Source organism: Gopherus flavomarginatus, chromosome 10 (genome assembly GCF_025201925.1).
Source record: "Gopherus flavomarginatus isolate rGopFla2 chromosome 10, rGopFla2.mat.asm, whole genome shotgun sequence".
NCBI classification, from domain to species: domain Eukaryota; kingdom Metazoa; phylum Chordata; order Testudines; family Testudinidae; genus Gopherus; species Gopherus flavomarginatus.
This window is the reverse complement of record NC_066626.1, coordinates 29,098,921-29,120,389: the sequence shown is the minus strand read 5'-3', so window position 1 is coordinate 29,120,389 and position 21,469 is coordinate 29,098,921. Positions and strand designations below refer to the sequence as shown.

Below are 21,469 nucleotides of genomic sequence, written 5' to 3'. Positions count from 1 at the left end.
CTGTTTGAGTTTGTAGATGGGTGTGGGCACAGTACTAAGCGGGACGTTGTAGACGCAAGTTCTCTAATAAGTTAATAGGTTTCAGCACATCATCCATAGCTTGCTTACTTTCCCTTTTAGTTTGTTTCTTTACTTTTGAACATGAAGGTGCTTTTTCAGAAGGCTGTTTGTTATGCTGGTTGAGGCAACAAAAAGCAAACACATAGTTAATTGCCTGTGGCTCTCTCTTGCTCACTTCATTTCAGGATCAAATATTCACTAACTGCAGTGACTGGAAGGGGCGTGAATACCCTGTACTTGAATACCAATGTACTGACCCCTAGCTATAATTTAGCATATTTTTCTGTCCCATCCAATAGTAAATGAGATTTTACTGAAACACTAGGCCATATTCCTCTTTATTTTGGATTTTACTACATCACCCTCCCTTTCACTCTGTCTTAATGCATGTGTGACAGCATAAAATTTGTTTTGACTCCATGCAGTCCAAAATTGTGTTGGTCATGAGGTTGCAACAAAACAGACAGGAACAATACCAAAGCTTAACAAGGATTTAAAAACAGTCACTTCAGTGTTTTAGGCTGCTGCACCACTTATGGTATTTGTAATAATTTAGATATGACAACATTAAAAATATGGAATCAGTTAAATAAATATGCAAACTAGGAACAATACAGAAAGTCTAGGGAGGAAAAAAAACTACATTTGAATATAAAATATGCAAATTAATAGTTTTCTCACTGTATTTTCATATTGAGCATATACATTGAGGGAAATCTGATGCTAACAAGTCAGAGCCTGTCCTTAGACAATACAAACCCTGAGCTCAATTATGTCTTCCTTACACACCCAATGCTCCTGTTAAAACAGCAACAGGGAGCAAACTCAAATTCAGAACTGAGTCCCTAATCTGTGCTTTTTATTTTCACATGAAGTTGTTTTTCTAAAACAGGAGACAGTCCTTAATGAGACACACACAGCATGAAAGTTAAACTTGTTTTTAAGTAGCAGAAAATAAAACCTAAACTAAACAAAATTGCCCTACATCCAAATTCCTTTTTAAAAACAAATCTGATGTTAATACTGTATCATAGCAGCAGTTGCTTCTTTTGCCCAGAGGTCCCTGACCACTGTCATACACAAATCCACCCATCCTTTTGGGCTTTTTCCTGTGTATAATTCTTTTGCTGGGGGGCACTTAGAGGACTAATAGGTCTTTTCCATATTAAACATCTATTAAAGAGACCACACCGCTTTTGTGGAGATCTGCAGACAGGTAACACAGTTATTAGCAGGCTCATGCAGAAGGAAAGAAAGAGGCAACAGAAAAGCATCATGGTGAACATCTGGGATCCTTGCCAGGGTGTGGTCAGTCTGTTCCCTTGAGCTGAATACAAGTTCGCAAAGAGAACAGCACAGCCTCTGGGGTGGAAAATCCCAGCCCCTCCCATCTTCGCTCCTGGGAGAGAATTCCAACTTCTCCAAACAGCTCTTTCACACCAGCCACTCAAATGTGACAGGCCAGGAGATGTTTGCCTGGGACTTTAGTCCACAAGACACCCAAGTTTCTCTTAACAGCTGGTTTGTGTTACTGACAAGAAGTACTACAATCTCTTAGCAATGTTGTTGTAGCTATGTTGCTCCCAGGACATGAGAGACACAAAGTAAGTGAGGTAATATCTTTTATTGGACCAACTTCTGTTTTGCAAGGGTCAAGCTTCACAGAGCACTTTTGATCTGGGGAAGGTAACCAGAGTGTCTGAGCTAACCTCAGGCCAGACTGTTAGGCATAAGAGGTTCACGTATGCTGTAGAACAGTGTTTCCCAAACTTGGGAAGCCGCTTGTGTAGGGAAGCGTAGTACATCCCTGGCCCGCACTGCTTCCAGCAGCTCCCATTGCCCTGGAGCGGCGAACTGCGGCCAGTGGGAGCCGCAATCGGCCGGACCTGCGGATGCAGCAGGTAAACAAACTGGCTTGGCCCGCCAGGGGCTTTTCCTAAACAAGTGGCATCCCAAGTTTGGGAAACACTACTGTAGAAGACCACTTAAAATAAAGTGGGCAACTAAAAGTGAGCAGGCAGCAGGGTGTGTTACAAATTCTTGTAATGAACCATATAACCAGTGTCTCTGCTTAGTCCATGGTTTTTAGTATCTAGCATAATTCTAGTGTCCATGAATTTCAGTTCCCAAACTTGTCTTTTGAAGGTGTTGTGCAGGTTTCCTTTGGGGATGAGGATTGAGAGGTCTGATGTGGAGTACCCCCTATGCTTATCGTTCTAACCCTCAATTGCCCACTTCAGTTTAAACTAAATGGTCTCCCTGCACCATGTGTGAACTCCTTATGCCTAACCATTTGTCCCAACTTGTAGTTGCTTTTTCACCCTAGTTACAATCCCCAGACCTGAAGAAGAGCTGTGCAAAGCTCAAAAACTTGTTCCTTCCATCAACAGAAGTTGGTCCAATAAAAGAGATACCTCACCTACCTTGTCTCTCTGTTCTCTTGGCAATACATTTACTGACGTTAAATGTGATTTTTTTTTCTTTGCTAAATATGCGCGTTAGGCCTGATTCTCCTATAATTTACACCAGCTTTACAGCAGGTTAGCTCCACTGATTTACACTGGGATCAACTAGGGGTTGGTTCATGTAAGTGAGAGGAGAGTCGGGTCCACTGTATCCTTAGAAGAGAGATTTAGGACACAACACCCTTCTGTACAAAAGTATCTCTATGAGCGATGGGAACTGCACAAGCTGAATTTCCTTCTGTAGTCACTCGCTAAAATGGGCCTACATTGTTCGGTTTGCTTTTGTGACCAATAATGCATTTTGGAACCTGGTATTAAAGAAGGGCTCAGGCCAAAACCTCCATTTTGAAGGTTCCTGAACTTTTCAGAGGATTTAATTTGGCAAATATTTCCTCTTAAACCACCGCCTTGTCCTCCTTCAAATTCCTCAAGACTAACCTTTACCATGATGCCTAAAAAGCACTACCAGCTGCCCCCAGCAAGGCAAGAAGTGAACTGAGCCAATATCTCACCATTACCCCACCCTTTTGTCTGTTTCTTCCACCTGTTGTGTCTTTTCATAATCCTAGAACACATATTCTCTGGAGAAAGATGTCCGTTTTTTGAAAATTTTTTTTATAGCCCTTAGCATAATGATGCCCTGATTCTGACAGAGATCTCTGGATGTTACTGTAATATAAATAGTAATAAACATCTAGATCAAATTAAAGCCTTAGCACCAAACCCACCTCACATTTAAAGGTTTAAAATCTAAATTCTGTGTCTCAAAACCATCTTTTGGTATCTGATCCCTATGAGATAGTACTATTTTAAATTTCAATAAAATATCTTAAATTCTTTTTAGAAACCTAGGTACTGCATCTCTTTTAATACATCTGGCACACAGCTTTTTAGTTACTTTTGAGGTGGAAAAGACTGTGGGCTGCAAAAGCCCTATACGTGCCATGATCTCTTCCTCGTCTGTCTTTAAAATACTAACTTACAGCATCAAGAGAATAATAAGCAGCAAGGTGGGGTCTTTCCTAAGGGAATGGGCTGTAGATTAATTAAGCCTGCCAAATCTTTAAATCTAGTACTACCCTGATTTAAAAAATATATTTATTTATCTATCTATATATGAGAAAGTGGACTATATAATTAACATGATACTTAACAGGATAAAAAGTAAATTTACACTTCAGCATTTAACTAGCTGAAGTGAAATGGGATTTTCCTGAAACAAAATTTCAGTGACACTTTTTAGAAGTAAAAGGCATGTCCCGTATTTGGTTAAAATTCATGTTGTGTACAATCCACATCATTGCTTAAAAAGGAGAAAATATGCAAACTGTTCGTTCATGCCACTGAAAGGCTGAGAAACAGAAAGCTGAGTTTTACAACTCTTGTTTTTAATAGATTGCTGAATATGCTGGGATCAACCTAAGAATCAAAGTTGGCATTTTGTCGAGGGCAACAAGAACTATTAATATTATAAGTATTCTACTTCCTTGATCAAAATGGGCAAGTTACTTTTTCCCAGTTGTGACCTCAAAGAGTTAACAATTGCATTATGTGCTCTCTCTGAAAGTTTCCACTAGCTCCTCTTGTGCTGCAATGAAAGCATAACAGCAGCAGTGGATTCCTTCCCCTTCCTGTGGAAAAGCGAATATAAACTGGTTGGTGACATGCAAAGTTTTCTGTGCATGCTTTCTTAAGAACTGTTGCATGCATATAAGTTACCAACTGTACATGCTAAAATACAGACGTATTGGCCATGAATGTGTGCTCACGCTGTGTTGGTGCTAGTAATTCTGAAGTGGGAAATGTGTGTATGCATGATCATGTAGTGGTATTGCAGAATGGTAATGAATGTGGCCTGTGTTATGTGTGGCACTGAGATGCAAAATGTATTTATAACGAGCACCCTACTTTCATGGGTGAGTGAATCAGTGTTCTTGCTAGTTAAGCACCAATAGTAGTGATAGAGAATATATACTGCCAGGGGGATGTGCATGTGTTGTATAAGGGAAGTGAGCATAGTTCACCACAGCACTGGTCTGGAAAGTATTTGTATCCATGTAAAAAGGATGTGTTCTACACAGGTGATGAATTTGAGCATTCTCTGCGTGTGGCCCTAGGAAGATTGAGTTAAACAGTGTATTTCCACGAGAAAGCCAAGTGTCTCCCATGAGCCATCATTAGCAGTGCTGACCTGGCAAATGCATGTGGTTCCAAGGGAAATTGCATAGGTTACACACATTTAATTCAGTAGGGTGTTCTCCCAGTGGGAGCAACTGCAGCTCTGAAAGTGTCTGGCAAAGGCATGGCTGGGGTGAAGCCCATGCATTGCACAAGGGTGAAGAATTGGTGTGTCCACGCCTGGCATAGAGTTGACAAGTTCTGTGCAGCTCCGTGTGCCACATTTCTCACCAGGGAATGAAGGGAACTAATCTCTGTATACTGTGAGCAGTATAAAATTGGGACATCTGGTCACCCTAGCCTTCATCTACCCTTAGACCCCCATTGCTAGAGCCGGCCACACCTTCTCAGCGGCCCAAGGGTAGATGAAGGCTAGGGTGACCAGATGTCCCAATTTTATAGGGCAGTCCTGATTTTTGGGGCTCTTTCTTATATAGGCACTATCCCTACCCCGTTCTGATTTTTCACACTTGCTATCTGGTCACCCTAATGAGGGCTCCACAAGGCCTGGCCGGAGTGGCTATGGCAGAAAGAGCGGAGGTGGCGCTGCAGGGGGCCAGGTGGCTGTGCACTGGAGAGAGGGCACCTCCAACCACCTACTCCTTGCAATGGGTCTGATCCCAAGGACAGGGCAAGAGTAGGGTGACCAGATGTCCTGATTTTATAGGGACAGTCCTGATATTTGTGGCTTTGTCTTATATAGGCACTTATTACCCGTCCATCCCCTGTCCTGATTTTTCACACTTGCCATCTGGACACCTTAGGCAAGAAGCAGGAGGAAGGCACCATCCACCACTGGGGTGGGGTGGGCTGGGGTACGGATAAAGGGGCCAAGTCCCTGGAAGTTCAGGAGAGCAGCGGGTGGGGAGCAGTAGGGTCCAGGCGGCAGCAGCGGACTGACCTGGAAGATGAGCACCTTGAAGTGGTTGCGGCGCAGCAGCTGTGCGTGGTTGTTCTCCAGCCGCTTGACCTGGGCGCACTGGCGCTCCATGCGCTCCCGCACCTCGCGGGTGTGCGCGCTGACCTTGCGCGACTTCTCCAGCAGCTTGCTGACCGCGTTGCTGGTGGAGGTGTGGTGCTTGCACAGCTTGCTCAGGTCGCCCTGGATGCCCTTCACCGAGCCCTCCAGCTCGATCTGCCGCTGCTCCATCTTGAGCTGCTTCTCCTGCACCGAGTCCAGCATGTTCACCAGCTTGTCCAGCAGCGTGAGCACGGTGATGGCGTTCACCTGCGAGCCGTCCCGGATCGGCTCTCCCGGCGCGGCAGGCAGCGGGCTGGGGCTGCCCGAGGGCTCCGGGCTGGGGCTCTGCTCCAGGTGCTCCTCGGGGCTCGGCGGAGCGTGGGCGCCGCTCCTCTCGGCCTGCACCCCATCCTCCCCCATGGCGGGGCGCACAGCAAGGGCCCCCGGTAGCCTCCTCCGCAGCGCTCCTGGTGCGCGCCTGGCTGGAGCCCACTGGGACCCGCAGGCAGCCGCCGCTGGACACGATCTGCCCAGCGCGCTTCCAGCCTCTCTTAAAGGCTCCCACTCCCCACCCAGTGGGAGGCGAAAGTCCGCCAAGTCCGGGCTCCGCACAACTTCGTGCGGCGCGCACAGGCTTCCTAGTCCCCTCCCCAGCGAGGAAACCAATCCCGGAGCCGGGTGTGTGTGTGTGTGTGAGGGGGGTTGCCTTCGCCGGGGGCAGGATCGGGCCCGCCAGCTTTTCCCCTAGTGCTGCAGGTTTAACCGCCCCCCACCCCTTTAAGCGGAATGTCATATTTTAACCATGACTTCATGCAAGGCGGAGAAAACCGGCCCCGTGGCCCAGTTCCATCGCCAGCCGTTGGCTGCAGCCTGTAAACTTCTACCGCCTGCTATGCGACGGGTGCAACACAAGAGCTTGCGTTTTCTTCCCCCCCCCCCGCCCTTTTTCTTGGAGACCGAGTGATTTTAATGGAAAGTATTGTCTGCCTTTGTTCTGGGTTGGCTGATGGGTTTCAGCCCGACCCGAGAAAGGCAGGAGAACAAAGTTTAAGGCACCTTTAGTTATCTTTTTGTAAAGAGAAATATCTCAGTGGGTTTATGAAAGCCACTAAGGTGTGTGTGTGTGTGTGTGTTTGTGTGGGAGATAATAAGAAAATAAAATCCAACCCCACCCCTTGCCTGAGGCTCCAGGCAATGAAAGGAGCCAAGATCAGACCCTTTAACACAATACAATTGCGATTGAGTTCTCTGAGTTACAACAGATAAACGAAGCTCTGCTGTGTGAAAAATATTTCAAGTGTAACTCAGAGAACTTCATAATAGTCTCATTTCTATAATTTTTAAAAATTATGTAAAGATGACTTCTAATGCTGCATCTGCATTTTTGTGTCCACACCTGCAGAAAAAAGTGATTGAATTTAACCGTCTAGCTATTTGATTGTGCTCCCAAATCAAGTAGTTAAATGTCTTATCTTTTGTGCCCACAGTTAATGGGAAGGGCAAAATGAGAGGCTGTCTTGAAGGCTTTTAAAAAATACAGGGGCCTTGATCCTGCAACTGAATGCATGTGAGTAGATCCCTGGGCCCTCCTGCAGCCCCACAGAAGTCAAAAGGCCTCTGCATCAGCTCAAGGGTCTTACGTACATACTTAGCTTTATGCATGTGAACCCAGTGGGGCTGCTCTTGCGTGAAAGTGTTATCAGGACTGGGTCTTTGACCTTTATGTGAATTTAATGTTTGTAAAAGGTGCTGGCTTGACAGCCCCGGCGGTCTTCTGTGTACCCTCAGGAGAACCACAGCCTGGAGAGTTGCAGTGCAAATTTCTCCCCACTGTACCTCAAATGTATCTCCAGCCTGACCTGGACAGAATGCCTCTGGGGTGTCTCAGCTGTACTGTGTAGTTGAAACTGACATTGTGCCCTCTCGTTAAAGTTAGCGGAAATCACTTAGCTAAAATCCTGTAGAGGGCTTTGGAAATATGTACTGTTCTGATGTATATATTTTCAAACATAAGTGATCAAGGTTAAACAACTTTGAAAGTCACCTATTTTGCATACAAATCTGTGATCTTCATAATAATAATTAATATCAATTAAATGTCATGATATAATATAGACACAATGTGGATAAAATGCAAACATTTGTTGATTTCACTGCATCATACTATAATTTTCACTATAATGGATTTGGATAGTTTTGGTTTTAACCTTGTATTCATATAGGATTTTGCAACAACCTAGTAAAATACCTTTACAAGAACCAATACACTGATAACAGAAGCATTTACATTGTTTAAAAGGACTCACACAGACATAATATGGTATGGAAAGATTTTCTTACTGTTTTACCCCTCATTTTAAATGTTCATACTAGTGTCAAAAGGCAAGAAGATATTAAGTAAAACTGATTTTAAGTTAACTAAGAGCTAAATTTTGCTTATTGGGAGTTGTGTGAGGATCATAAAATCATAGAAGAATCATAGAAGATTGGGGTTGGAAGAGACCTCAGGAGGTCATCTAGTCCAATCCCCTGCTCAAAGCAGGACCGACACAAATTAAATCATCCCAACCAGGGCTTTGTCAGGCTGGGCCTTAAAAACTTCCAAGAAAGGAGATTCCACCACCTCCCTAGGTGACCCATTCCAGTGTTTCACCACCCTCCTAGTGAAATAGTGTTTCCTAATATCTAACCTAGACCTCCCCTACTGCAACTTGAGACCATTGCTCCTTGTTCTGTCATCTGCCACCACTTAGAACAGCTGAGCTGCATCCTCTTTGGAACCTCCCTGCTGGTACCTTCAGGCTGCTATCAAATCCCCCCCTCACTCTTCTCCAGGGGTGACGAGTTGTATGGGCCCGTGGTGCCTGTGCTCCAGGAATATTCAGAGCACAGGGGCCCAGCTCCACCAATGTTCGGGGCCTGGTCTCTCCCTTGGCCATGCCTGCTGCCCCTGTGTATCTCCCCTGGAGCATCTCCTGGCCCTGCCTGCCTCTCCCAGGAGATTTAAAAGGGCCCAGGAGCCCCTGCCACCACCACCGGCAGCGCAGCTGGGCTAAAGCAGCTTCCTGCCCGCTCTCACTCTGTGTGGTGCACCACTCCAGAAGTGGCTGGAACGTCCCTGCAGCCCCTGGGGTGTATGCGTCTCTTCTCGCTGTCCCTTCCCTGAGCACCGACTCTGCCATTGGAACTGTGGCCATTGGAAGCTGCAGAGAGGGTGCTTGCAGGCAGTGGTGGGTGGAGGCCCCCGGGCCCCCTGCCTAGGAGCCACTGCCAGAGGGTTGTGCAGGTTGCTTTTGGGAGCCACCCAAGCTAAGTGCTGCACCCCTCACCCCCTTCCACCCCAACACCCTGCCCCAGCCCAGAGCCCACACCCAGCACCCAAACTCCTTCCCAGAGCCTTAGGCAGATGTGTGTGTGGAGGGAGGAGACTTGGACCCATTCTGGTCACCACCAAATTTATACAGACCTGCCGCCCCTGCTCTTCTGCAGATTAAACAAGCCCAGTTCCCTCAGCCTCTCCTTGTAAGTCATGTGCCCCAGCCCCCTGATCATTTTCATTGCCCTCCGCTGGACTCACTCTGATTTGTCCACATCCTTTCTGTAGTGGGGGGCTCCCAAAACTGGACACAATACTCCAGATGTGGCCTCATCAGTGCCGAATAGAGTGGAATAATCACTTCCCTCAATCTGCTGGCAATGCTCCTACTTATGCAGCCCAATATGCTGTTAGCCTTCCTGGCAATAAGGGCACACTGCTGACTCATCCAGCTTTTCATTCAGTGTAATCCCCAGGTCCTTGTCTGCAGAACTGCTGCTTAGCCAGTCAGTCCCCAGCCTGTAGCAGTGAATGAGATTCTTCTGTCCGAAGTGCAAGACTCTGCACTTGTCCTTGTTGAACCTCATCAGATTTCTTTTGGCCCAATGCTCCAATTTGTCTAGGTCACTCTGGACCCTATCCCTATCCTTCAGCATATCTACCTCTCCCCCCGTGTCATCTGTGAACTTGCTGAGGGTGCAATCTATCCCACCATTCAGATCATTAATAAAGATGTTGAACAAAACCAGCCTCAGGATCGACTCCTGGGGCACTCCGCTTGATACCGGCTGCCAGCTAGACATCGAGCTATTGATCACAACCGCTTGAGTCTGATGATCTAGCCAGCTTTCTATCCACCTTGTAGTCCATTCATCCAGCCCATGCTTTTTTAACTTGCTGACAAGAATACTGTGGGAGAGCGTATTAAAAGCTTTGCTAAAGTCAAGAGATATCACATATACCGCTTTCCTCATATCCATAGAGCCAGTTATCTCATCATAGAAGGCAATCAGGTTGGTCAGGCATGACTTGCTCTTGGTGAATCCATGTCGACTGTTCCTGATCACCTTCCTCTCCTCCAAGTGCTTTAAAATGGTTTCCTTGAGGACTTGCTCCATGATTTTTCCAGGGACTGAGGCAGTGATGAGCTGCCAAAAAATAACAACTGATTCCCTCGTCCTCACCTCACGAGGGGGTCGTGGCTCCCGCCCACCCTCCGGGACTCCTGCCTCATCCAACCCCCCATGTTCCTTGACGTCACCCCCCCGGACCTCTGCCTCATCCACCCCCCTTCCCTGTCCCCTGACTGCCACCTGCCGCCCCATCCAATCCCTCCTCTCATTCCTGATGCCCCCTTGGGATCCCTGCCCCCATTCAATCCCCCTGTTCCATGCCATCTGATGGCCCTGACCCCTATCCACCCACCCGTGAACTCCCCTGCCCTCTTCCAACACCCCCTCTCTGCTCCCTTACTGCGCTGGAGGCCGGGCTGGAGGTGCTGGGCCAGGCTGGGGCCGCTCGGCTGGGGGTGCCCGGCAGGAGTCGGGGCTAGGGCTGGGGCGTGCCGCCCGGCCAGCCGGGACCGAAGCCAGGGCCGGGTTGCACCACCCGGCCGGCTGGGACCGAAGTCGGGGTGCCTGGCTGGGGTTGGGGCCATAAGTGGGCCAAGCTGCCAGGACCAGAGCTGGAGCCAGGCCGCGTCACCAGAGCCGGGCCGGGACTGAGCCACGCTGCCCAGCAGGAGCTGGGGCTGGGGTGCTGTGCCATGGTGCTGGGGCCGGAGCCGGGCCACACCACCCGCCCGGGACCGAAGCTGGAGCTGGAGCAGGGGCATTCCACCAGGCTGAGGCCAGGCAGCTGGACCGTGCCGCCCCTCCCCGGAGCCCTCCTCGCTCCCCCCCAAACACTCACCTGTGCAAAGCCGCCCTTCTCAGCCCTCCCAGGCTTCCTGCATACAGGGGAGGAGGCAGAGGTGAGCTGGGGCTGGAGGTGGGGCGTGGAGCTGCTGGAGCTTTATGAGTTGTTAAATTTAAAAGCCCCTTTAGAACCAGTTGTCCTGCATGGGACAGTTCTGAAAGGGCTTCTAAATTTAACAACCGGTTCCCGCAAACCGGTGGGAACTGGCTCCAGCTCACCACTGGACTGAGGTGAAGCTGACCAGTCTGTAGTTCCCCGGGTTTTCCTTCTTCCCTTTTTTTAAAGATGGGCACTATATTTGCTTTTTCCCAATCATCCGGAACCTCCCCCGAGTGCCATGAGTTTTCAGAGAAAATGGCCGATGGCTCTGCAATCACATCAGCCAATTCCCTCAGCACCCTCGGATGCATTAGAACTGGACCCATGGACTTGTGCATGTCCAGCTTTTCTAAATAGTCCTTAACCTGTTCTTTCACAATTGAGGTCTGCTCACCTCCTCCCCATATTGTGTTGTCCAGGACAACAGCTTGTCCAGGAGCTGACCTTGTCTGTGAAGACCGAGACAAAAAAAGCATTGAGTACTTCAGCTTTTTCCACATCGTCTGTCACTAGGTTGTCAAATATCAGAGGGGTAGCCGTGTTAGTCTGGATCTGTAAAAGCAGCAAAGAATCCCGTGGCACCTTATAGACTAACAGACGTTTGGAGCATGAGCTTTCGTGGGTGAATACCCAGGTTGTCTCCCCCATTCAGAAAGGGTCCCACACTTTCCCTGACCGTTTTCTTGTTGCTGACATACCTGTAGAAAAACCTTCTTGTTACCCTTCACAGCCCTTGCTAGATGCAACTCCAGTTGTGTTTTGGCCTTCCTGATTACACTCCTGCACATGCTCAAGCAATATTTTTATACTCCCTAGTCATCTGATCAAGTTTCCACTTCTTATAAGCTTCCTTTTTGTGTTTAAGTTCACTGAAGATTTCACTGTTAAGCCAAGTTGGTCGCCTGCCATATTTGCTATTCTTTCTGCACATCGGGATTGTTTGGTCCTGCGCCCTTGTCATAACCTATTCCCAGATTTGGACCTTAGCGTCCAAAATATGGGGGTTAGCATGAAAACCTCCAAGCTTAGTTACCAGCTTGGACCTGGTAAAGCTGCCACCACCCAAAAAATTAGAGTGTTTTGGGGCACTCTGGTCCCCCCAAAAACCTTCCCTGGGGACCCCAAAGACCCAAATTCCTTGAATCTCACAACAAAGGGGAATAAACCATTTCCCTTCCCTCCTCCAGGTGTTCCCTCCCTGGGTTCCTGGAGAGATATACAGAAGCAAGCTCCGTGAATCTAAACAGAGGGATTCCACCCTCCCTATTTCCAGTCCTGGAAACACAAGTACTTCCCTCTTCACCCAGAGGGTATGCAAAGTCAGGCTTGTAAATCTAACACACACAGATTTCCCCCTGACTTCTTCCTCCCACCAATTCTCTGGTGAGCTACAGACTCAATTCCCTGGAGTTCCCCACTAAAGAAAAACTCCAACAGGTCCTAAAAAGAAAGCTTTATGTAAAAAGAAAGAAAAATACATAAAAATGGTCTCTCTGTATTAAGGTGACAAATACAGGGTCAATTGCTTAAAAGAAATATGAATAAACAGCCTTATTCAAAAAGAATACAATTCAAAACACTCCAGCAACTACACACATGTAAATAGAAAAAAAAAAACATATAAACCACTGTCCTTTCTGTACTTACAACTGGGAAACAGAAGATTAGAAAGCAGGAGACAGAAATCCTCTCATAGCCGAGAGAGAGTACAGGCACAAGACAAAAAAACAAAGAACTCAGACATAAACTTCCCTCCACCCAGATTTGAAAAAGTCTTGTTTCCTGATTGGTCCTCTGGTCAGGTGTTTCAGGTTACTCCTTTCCAGGTAAAAGAACATTAACCCTTAGCTATCTGTTTATGACAGCCCTCAATAAGGCTTCTTTAAAATACAGCCAGCTTTCCTGGACTCCTTTCCCCCTCATATTAGCCTCCCAGGAGATCCTGCCCATCAGTTCTCTGAGGGAGTCAAAATCTCTAAAGTAAAGGCTAAGAGTGGGATTTTAAAAAGTGTGTAAGGGCACCCAACTTCTGTTGAAAGTAAATGGGAATTAGGTCCCTAACTTGAAAACCTTCCCCTAAATTCTCATATTTATTTACATGACAATATCTAATTCGGTTCTGTATGTTGTAAGGGCTGGATAATTGACAGCGTGCTGCATTCTGTTCTGTTATGTCAGATCTCTGGATGAGTATCTGGTTCTGAGTAGGGTTTTGATATCTGTATTTCTGGCATTTCCAGTCCTGCTTCTTCTCAGGTCTGCGTCAAACCCATGAGCAAGACTTTAGGGATCAGTCCTGTGAGGTGCTGAAATCTTTCTAGGAGTGCCCTGTGCTGTGCATCGTAAGCAGACTTTAATGGGAACATCAGCACCTTACAGGACCTGCCCTGTAGCCAGCATTTAACCATATTTGTTGTCATTTGTGATATATGTATCTCATTGTGGTGTGTGCCTCTGACATTCACCTGTTCCTGGCCATTTTGTTAGAGGACATGAAAGATCGTAATAATAGTGATTGAAAATGCAGGCTCCAAAACATATGTGGGCCTAAATCTCATTTATACTGAGGGCTTATATTGCCCTTCAAGCCAATGTAAATATCTCTACTTTTCATATACTATTCCTGACTGTTGCAATCACAGACTTCATAGAGGCCAGCAGCACCAAAGTGTCCAGTGTACCTAAACCAATACGGATTGCCACAGTTTTTCGTCATGATGGAAGTGATTGGTGAGGTGTAGTGTGCCTGTGAATGAAGTGAAGGTCGTAGCACGAACTGGAGTTTTGGCTATGGCATGTCTCCAGCTAGAAAACTAGAGAATGACTTGCTTTCAGGTTGCTGGAGGGCGTGTTATGTCACAGAATCCTGGCGTCCTCTTTCAAGGTTTGCATAAACAGTTCCCATTCAGTTTTGTTCCGTTACCCAAGGTGACTTAGATACAATGATGATTGTTTCTGTACAATATGAGTAACTTCTATTGAAATATTTATGGGCTACGTGAAGATTATTACCCATGTTTTGTCTTATCAGAATTTCCAAACTGCATATGGATAGGGGTACTTGGGGCTTGAAAAATGTACTAGCCACTCACTAGCCAGAGAAGTACACTGCTAGGCAGGACAAACACAAAGTTCAAGTCTCTACCAGCAGGGTCTAGGGGCAACAAACTTCTGAGGAGCCCAGCTCTTCTATCCTAACTTTGGAGAGCGGGCTGGGATTTGTATCAGGCTGCTGTCCCTGGATCCTGTCTGGGGGGCTGCCATTTGTGTACCAGCCTCAGACTAGTAGGTGTCCCTCCCGCACCTGGAAGAGAGAAGGTGCTGTCTATTTCCTTCTTTACGTGTCTCCTCCCTACTGAGTGGGAGGCTAGTCAGTGCTGTTTCACCCCTCCTCCGAGAGCTGGGTTCCCACTACTCTATCCCTCCCCAGACACCTCTTGGCTACTGCCACGGGATCAGATTTGTACTATTCTGCTCCTCTGCATGGGCCTCTTTGCTGCTGCTACACAGCTCATTCTTCCTCCTCTTTTCTTTTTGGATCATTCTTCTCCCAGCCAGCTGTGCGAAACTGAAATGCCCAAGGCCTGTGTCATTCTTGCCCACAGAGTGCTGAGTAGCGGCAGTGACACTGAGGGCTGGTCCACACTAGGGGGGGGAAATCGATCTTAGATACGCAACTTCAGCTACGTGAATAACGTAGCTGAAGTCGAATATCTAAGATCGGATTACTCACCCGTCCACACCGCGCGGGATCGATGTTCGCGGCGCTCCCTGTCGATTCCGGAACTCCGTTGGGGTTGATGGAGTTCCGGAATCGATATAAGCGCGCTCGGGGATCGATATATCGCGTCTAGATTAGACGCGATATATTGATCCCCGAGCAATCGATTTTAACCCGCCGATACGGCGGGTAGTCTGGACGTGGCCTGAACTGAGTCTTGGTTATTTTCATAACTCCAATTTGCTCCTTGGCAAAGCTAGGAGCTGCAGCATAAGGTCTTTCTGAAGAGTCAGGAATGCAACACGACATTAGTTCATGTTGGAAGGTTATTTTCACAAGCTAAAGTGCTAGAAGCTTAATTGTTTTTTGTTTTGTTTTTGTTTTTTTTAAAACAAACCCCTCAACTCTGGAGAAATAGTTGTGTTCAGGAGAAAAACTTGTCAGGGAAAGCTTCCCACTCACCACTGGCAACTGGATTTTCCATGCTCTGCATCTAATCAGGATTTTGATTGATGAATATACTGTCCCCGCATGGTAGACTTTTTGTATGGATCTCCAAGATAGCAGAAAAATGGGTGAAATCTCATGTATAGGACCTTACCAAATTCAGGCCATGAAAAACTTCCCTGGCCTCAGGAAGCTCTGTGACTAGGCAGCAGCCCTGGAGCTTCCTGCAGCGCAGAAGTGAGAGTGGCAATCGCACAACCCCCACCCTTCCTCAACAGCTTTGCAACCCCCGCCCCTCCACGACTTCCTTTTGGGTTGGGACCCCCACACATTACAATACCATGAAATTTCAGATGTAGACACCTGAAAATGTGAGATTGAATAATTTTCAAATACTATGGCTGTGAAATTGACTAGAATGGACCGTGAATTTGGTAGGCATGTACAATGCAGTTCCCTATTGATTACACAGCTGCAGAGGATTTGTTTGCATTGTCTGTTCTAGTCTGGAATATAAATACCAGGTTATTGTATGTGTGAAATGTTCTAATGATTAGAAATGGTCAAAAATGTGAATTTATTTTCACAAGAAGATTTTTTTAAAATTTCCCTTTAGTTTCCTTGAAAAACTTTTTTTCATTGACAAGTTTCTGATCAGTTCTACCATCAGTACACTAGTTTTATTGTGTCATGCATAAGCAGCCCTTGAATTAGCCTCAAGACCCAGCTGGGTACAAAGTGCTTAAATTGCTTAGAATTGGCCCCATTAGAGTATTAAGCTACACCTGTGTGTTGAAGGGGTTAGATCAAGGCACATTTTGTTTCTTGGGGCAGGGACTGTCCCATGTATGTCTGGGCAGTGCCTAGCACATCATGGCTGCTATTGCAAACAAACAAATAAATAAGTAATTTTGCAACAGAACCCAAATGCAGCATAAACATTTTTCTGTTTCAGTTACTAAGGAGCTGTCATGTCAAATAGAAATAGAAAGCAGTACTTGTGGTTTTTATTAGAAAGTGAATTACTTTGGTTTAAACTTCTTTCTTACTAGTTTTATGTGCTCGTTTGAAAAGAGACCTCAGGGTGTGTGAACGGAATGTTTTCTCAACAGTTGGAAAATGAAGGTCAAACATTGGATGTGTTTCAAGTTCTGAAACAATACCACCATCAGCTTTCAAAGCTGCCTATGTGTGTGTGCGTGCGTGTTGGGAAAGCGGGGGAGGGGAGGTCACAAAAACTTTGCCTTGAAAGATTTCCAAACATTGGGCCATATCCTTCAGTCCTTGGCGAAAAGCCCATTGAGCTCGTGCCATTTCTCCTAATGACCCGAGGTAAGGATGAGGGGAGCCTGATCCTGCAGACACAGGAGAAGCCCTTACTTGGGTCAAAATCAAGGCTTGTCCTACATACCACACAGGACTGGAAGAGGGGTAGGGTTGCCAACAGTCCCTTATTTTTTCATCTCTGTACAAGATCAGGAGTTGGTGGGTGCTGCAAAAAAGTGGCAAGAAATCCCCCTGGCGAATGTAGGTGAGTGCTGCTTAATATTATTATTATTATTTTATTGATGATGATAATATTGGAAGGAGGGGTGGAAACAGTCTCTTAGTTTTGAAATACAATGTTGGCAACCCTAAAATTGGGCGGGGGGGAGGGAACTTGCATTGTAGGTCGTAGCATGAGGTGGGTGGGTAAACCAGTCTCTAAAGGAGGGTGGAGAGTGGGCAGGTAGGAACAGTGAATGGATGTAGCCTTGACTCTATCCCAGCAACATACTGGCCAGTGCATCTGTGCTGGTGTGAGGAGGGCGTGATCTGTGCCTGGTAAGGGCTGGTGGAGCTGACTTTATCTCCTGGGACACGGGGGAAAGTGATTCTTTCTGTGACTCTCTGAGTTACAGTTCTGCTCCTGGGTCCAATAGTTATGCATTGCTACTTACTCAGGGCAGATTGTTCTTACAGCCCTAATGAGTACCCCATTGAGGCCCTTGCGATCATGTCAGTGAGGGTTACTGTTATGTGTAAGGGTAAGCAGGGCAAGATGCTGAGGAAGAACTACAGGATATGGCCCAGTGAGTTTTGGAATCGTGTGAAAGAGCCTTCTGTTTCAAGCACATGTAATTGAAATCTGGAGACCTGCCTCATTGTATATTGGAACTGATTTGGACGTATGTCCTGATTTGACTGTGACTTGTTTGTAAACACTAGATTTATAACCATTACTGCATGACAGGCAAAGAATGAATGCAGGGCTTGTGATTTGGAGAAACAGAGCATATTTCCACTGCACAGTATGAACTATCAGGATGTATGGGATGTGAGTCATCTCTTACTATTGGAAACTTGCTTCAACCCATGCAGAATAGGTCAAATTCCTCCTGGGGTGTGTCTCTAGACTCTAGTAACTGCAGTAATAGGGACACATTAAACTGCAAGGAAACAGCTGTATGTTTATTTTACTTCAGTTCTCTTCAAAATATTTGATATTTTTTAAACCTGTACATCACTTATGAAATAGTTTTCTTGCCTTAAAATACTGCCTTTGAAGTCCAGGATCTTGCAGATGTTACTACCCAACTAGGTCCAAATCTGCCATCGCAGAAAACTCCCATCACCTTCTGTATAATGTTAAAAGCCAGGTTGAAGACTCGAGATCACTTTGAATTCTATCCATCATACTGTAGTAATTTTGATATTTTATTAAAAGTCTGTATTTGCAGATCAGAAAAATGAGAGATTTACTTGAACTGTAGCAAACAGATCCTTAAATCTGTAGCTATAGCAAATACTCATGTATTTCATTCTCTCTAGTGGCTTAAGCCAGCAATTGTTCTTCCCCCAGGGCTGCAGGTTCTCCTTAGACCATGTACAATACTGAAACTAACTAATGCTTAGTAAACCTTGCTGAGCAATTTTCAAGTTAAGGTGAAAAAATATGTAATATATAAAAAGAGAATGATTTGAGAGATCAGATGAAAACCAGCAATGGCCGTGATGAAAAAGGAAAAGATGAAAGATAAAAATAGATGCTAGTTATTTTAAAAGCTAATGGATTCCAGCTTCAATAGATTATTTATGGCATTTTAGCAAAATCTAATGACCATTGACTGTGTTGTTCATCTGACAAATGAATTAGAAAAGCAGCTTCTGCTGCTTTTTTTTTTTTTTTTAAACTATCAGTAGATGGCAGGAGATACCACGAAATTCAGCTGAAGATAGAAAGGAAGCCACATAACTTTCTTCCTGCTGAGCCTTCATAATAAAATGTGGCTCGCAGGGTACCAAGGCATTCGCATTGATGCCTTGGGAAAGTTATTTATGAACATGGATCTGAGTTAAAGTCTTTCACTATATCACCTCCAGCTTAATCTGGAGAGGTTAAATTAAGTATTAAAACGATAGTCTAATATTGGAGTGAATGTCTGCTCTGTAGAAGGTGCACCTGGAGATTATGATTCATCACCCAAGTTTCAAAGATTAATTGGGCATTATAATTGTGTTAATGGATTCTCAGCACCATGTAAGTTTTTATTTCTAGACTAACATCAGGAGCAACAGCGGTATCTGCGTGACTGTGGAGATCAGATATTATCAAGTTTTCCCGTAAGATTGTACCAGCAAGAACTACTCTTTCAACAGCACTCTGTTTTCTAATAATATTTGCAGCTTCATGGACCTGATCCAACACCCATTGAAGTCAAGGAAAATAATCCCATAGATTTTAGATCAGGACCCATAAAATGACATTTTGCAACCCCGATAGAAGATCTTTTGTATAACACTATATTTCATCTTTACCAATAAACTGTGCTGAATAGTGGAAGAATTTTTGCTAAAATACAGATGCTCTATTCATAAGATACATGTAAATCGTTACCTATATTCTAGAAATAATAATAAATTTGGAGCCAAAGTAGCTGTTACCATTTTTTCTTCTGTAGAAAACAATGTTAGTAATATTATCACGAAACCCATGAGAATTACTGACTTAAATATGTCTAACACATTTGAGAGAGCAGTTTCAAGTGCCTGCATTTTCTGGGGGCTACTGATAATATCCACACTTACTGTTACTTCTGTTTCTCAGATGAAAACTTCCAAGACGCAGAGCTGTGAGAATGTGAGTAATCTGTGTGGTGAGTAAATGTACTTAAGAAAAAAAATCTCACCAGGTCTGCCAAACTTGGAAACTTCTGGAAAGTATGCTGCGACTGTAAAATATGCAGACTCAGATGGGAGTGGACATATTTTAAAAGGAGTGACAGAAATGATACAGTACTGCCTTTGCCTGCTTTCTGTGGCCATTAGAAGAATGCTGCCTAATGTCCAATTACTGAGATAATAGATACTGGTTTTTAAAATAGTGATCATTCTCTGCCCTCCCTTCTCCCAGGTGCAAGATTCCTCCCTGAGTTTCACTTTTGACAGTCTTCTTTCCACATCAATTATTTCTCTGGTCCCCTTAATTATCCTGGCTATGGAGGAAAGATATACCCATGGCCCATCCATTAGCCCCAGCCTGGAATGCCTCTCTAGAGGTCGGAGTGCAGGGGACCCCCAGAGGGACGTGGAGTATGGGAGACTTGTTTGTTTGGGGAGACTTGGCTGGGATTCAACACTAATTAACCACTGTTGCCTTCCAGGCAACAACTGTTCTAGGTCTCTTTTTTTGTGTACCACATGTTTCTACTGACGTATTCCCATCATTCATTTTGCATTTTTACCTTATAGCCACTTTGTGCTAATGGTTCCCTGATTGTGTCCCCTGTCAGGCCCAGATCCTTCTGCTCTGTCTCATGTAGGGTTTGTTCATTTAAGGTGTCACAGTTCATGGCAACTGCACCTATATTTCCCCCAGTGGGCCAGCAAGGGTGCCAACTCTCAGCCTTCCAGCTCCCTAGCTGCTGCCTTTCTGGGTGGAGACCACTGTCTCTCCCCCTTCTGACCAGGGTATTTTCAGGCTGCACAGTTCCCTGCCTTCACTGTGTTATTCCCAGCTCAGACAGGTTGCCCAAAGACATCTGCTTGCTTTCTCTTCAGAGATGGTTAACAGGGGTAATTGCTGCACTAATAAGTTACCACACAGCACTGCAATTCCTATGCAAGCCTACTTTATTCTTAAGGTAAAAAGTATTACAGAGAAAACAATAATTGAACCTAAACACATGCTATAAGCTTATCAGACGTCGCCCCAACTCTAACATGGGCTCTAGCGGGACAGTCTTTCAGCACCCCGCCCTCAGGGTTTCCTTTGTGGTCACAAATTCTTCACAGCCTCAGCTCAGAACTAGCACTCAGTCTTATGAGGTTTCAGTAGGCCAGTCATTCCACAGGGATTGGGGCCCTCCATGGAGCAGGGGTCCTGTCCATGTGCTGGAACAAGGAGAAGGCCCTGGGCCAATTTAAAACCAGGCTATTTATAAAAAAATCCTGTCTTTGTCCATTAGTCCCTGAAGAATCCGTTTTGAACTAGTATATGTGAACCTCTTCAGGGCAGTGCTTCAAAAGGTTGATAATGGAAGAAGTATATTAACATCTCCTCTCTCTACCAGAGAATGTACATACAATAACATGTAGACAATTAAATTTTTATGCAAAGTACCCCAAAGGTGTTAACCATAATTCAATAAGGTTTAACTTAATTCAGTGAAGTTCATTCAGGAGATAGACTGACACTTTCCAGCAATCACATAAGGTACAGCATATCCTAGCTTGTTTAATCCCTAACCCCCTGGCCATATGCTGACATGTGCTCATAAGCCAACTCTCCCCTTATGTCAGCCTCTGTAGCTGATCTGATCCATTTCACCTTCCTTTTCACAAACCCACCTAGTTTTATGCCATACCTTGTTACTTTTTTCTGTGCCATGTTAACATTCAGCTAAAGAATAACAACAATGGCACTGTTATACTGCTTTTCGTCTAAGGGGTTGAACTTGCTGTGACATTCATTAACTCTTCACAGTGCTTATGTGTTGTTGTTATACCCAGTTCACAGAGAACAAAATTGAAGCCTAGAGGAACTCAGTGACTTGTGCAGCAGTTAAAATATTTTGAAACAGGAGGCAGAACTCCCCCCTCAGCTACGCAGGAGAAGTGCTTAGCTCCTGGTGCTGGCTCTTTAACCCCTGCCCTGGCAATGGCTGGATTGGGAAGTAGACTCCTAGGAACTTTGACTAGTCTGAAATTGCTGGGTAGACTGACTGGGATTCTCAAGGGTTATAAGGGATTTGGGTGCCCAACTCCCAATGGGACCTGGGAGCTGTTGCGATAATTGAGCCTATAGATTTACTCTAATTGTGGGC

At 45.5% G+C, this 21,469-nt stretch overlaps 1 protein-coding gene across 1 annotated transcript in view; it reads right to left on the bottom strand.

The window, feature by feature from the left end:
• CAVIN2 (caveolae associated protein 2) overlaps positions 1–21,469 on the bottom strand; it is a 259,422-nt gene that overhangs the window by 8,091 nt on the left and 229,862 nt on the right. Inside the window, exon 2 of the mRNA XM_050969524.1 lies at positions 5,605–6,146. Coding sequence (XP_050825481.1) covers positions 5,605–6,084 — 480 coding nt within the window. The 5' untranslated portion in view covers positions 6,085–6,146. The remainder of the gene's footprint in view (positions 1–5,604; positions 6,147–21,469) is intronic.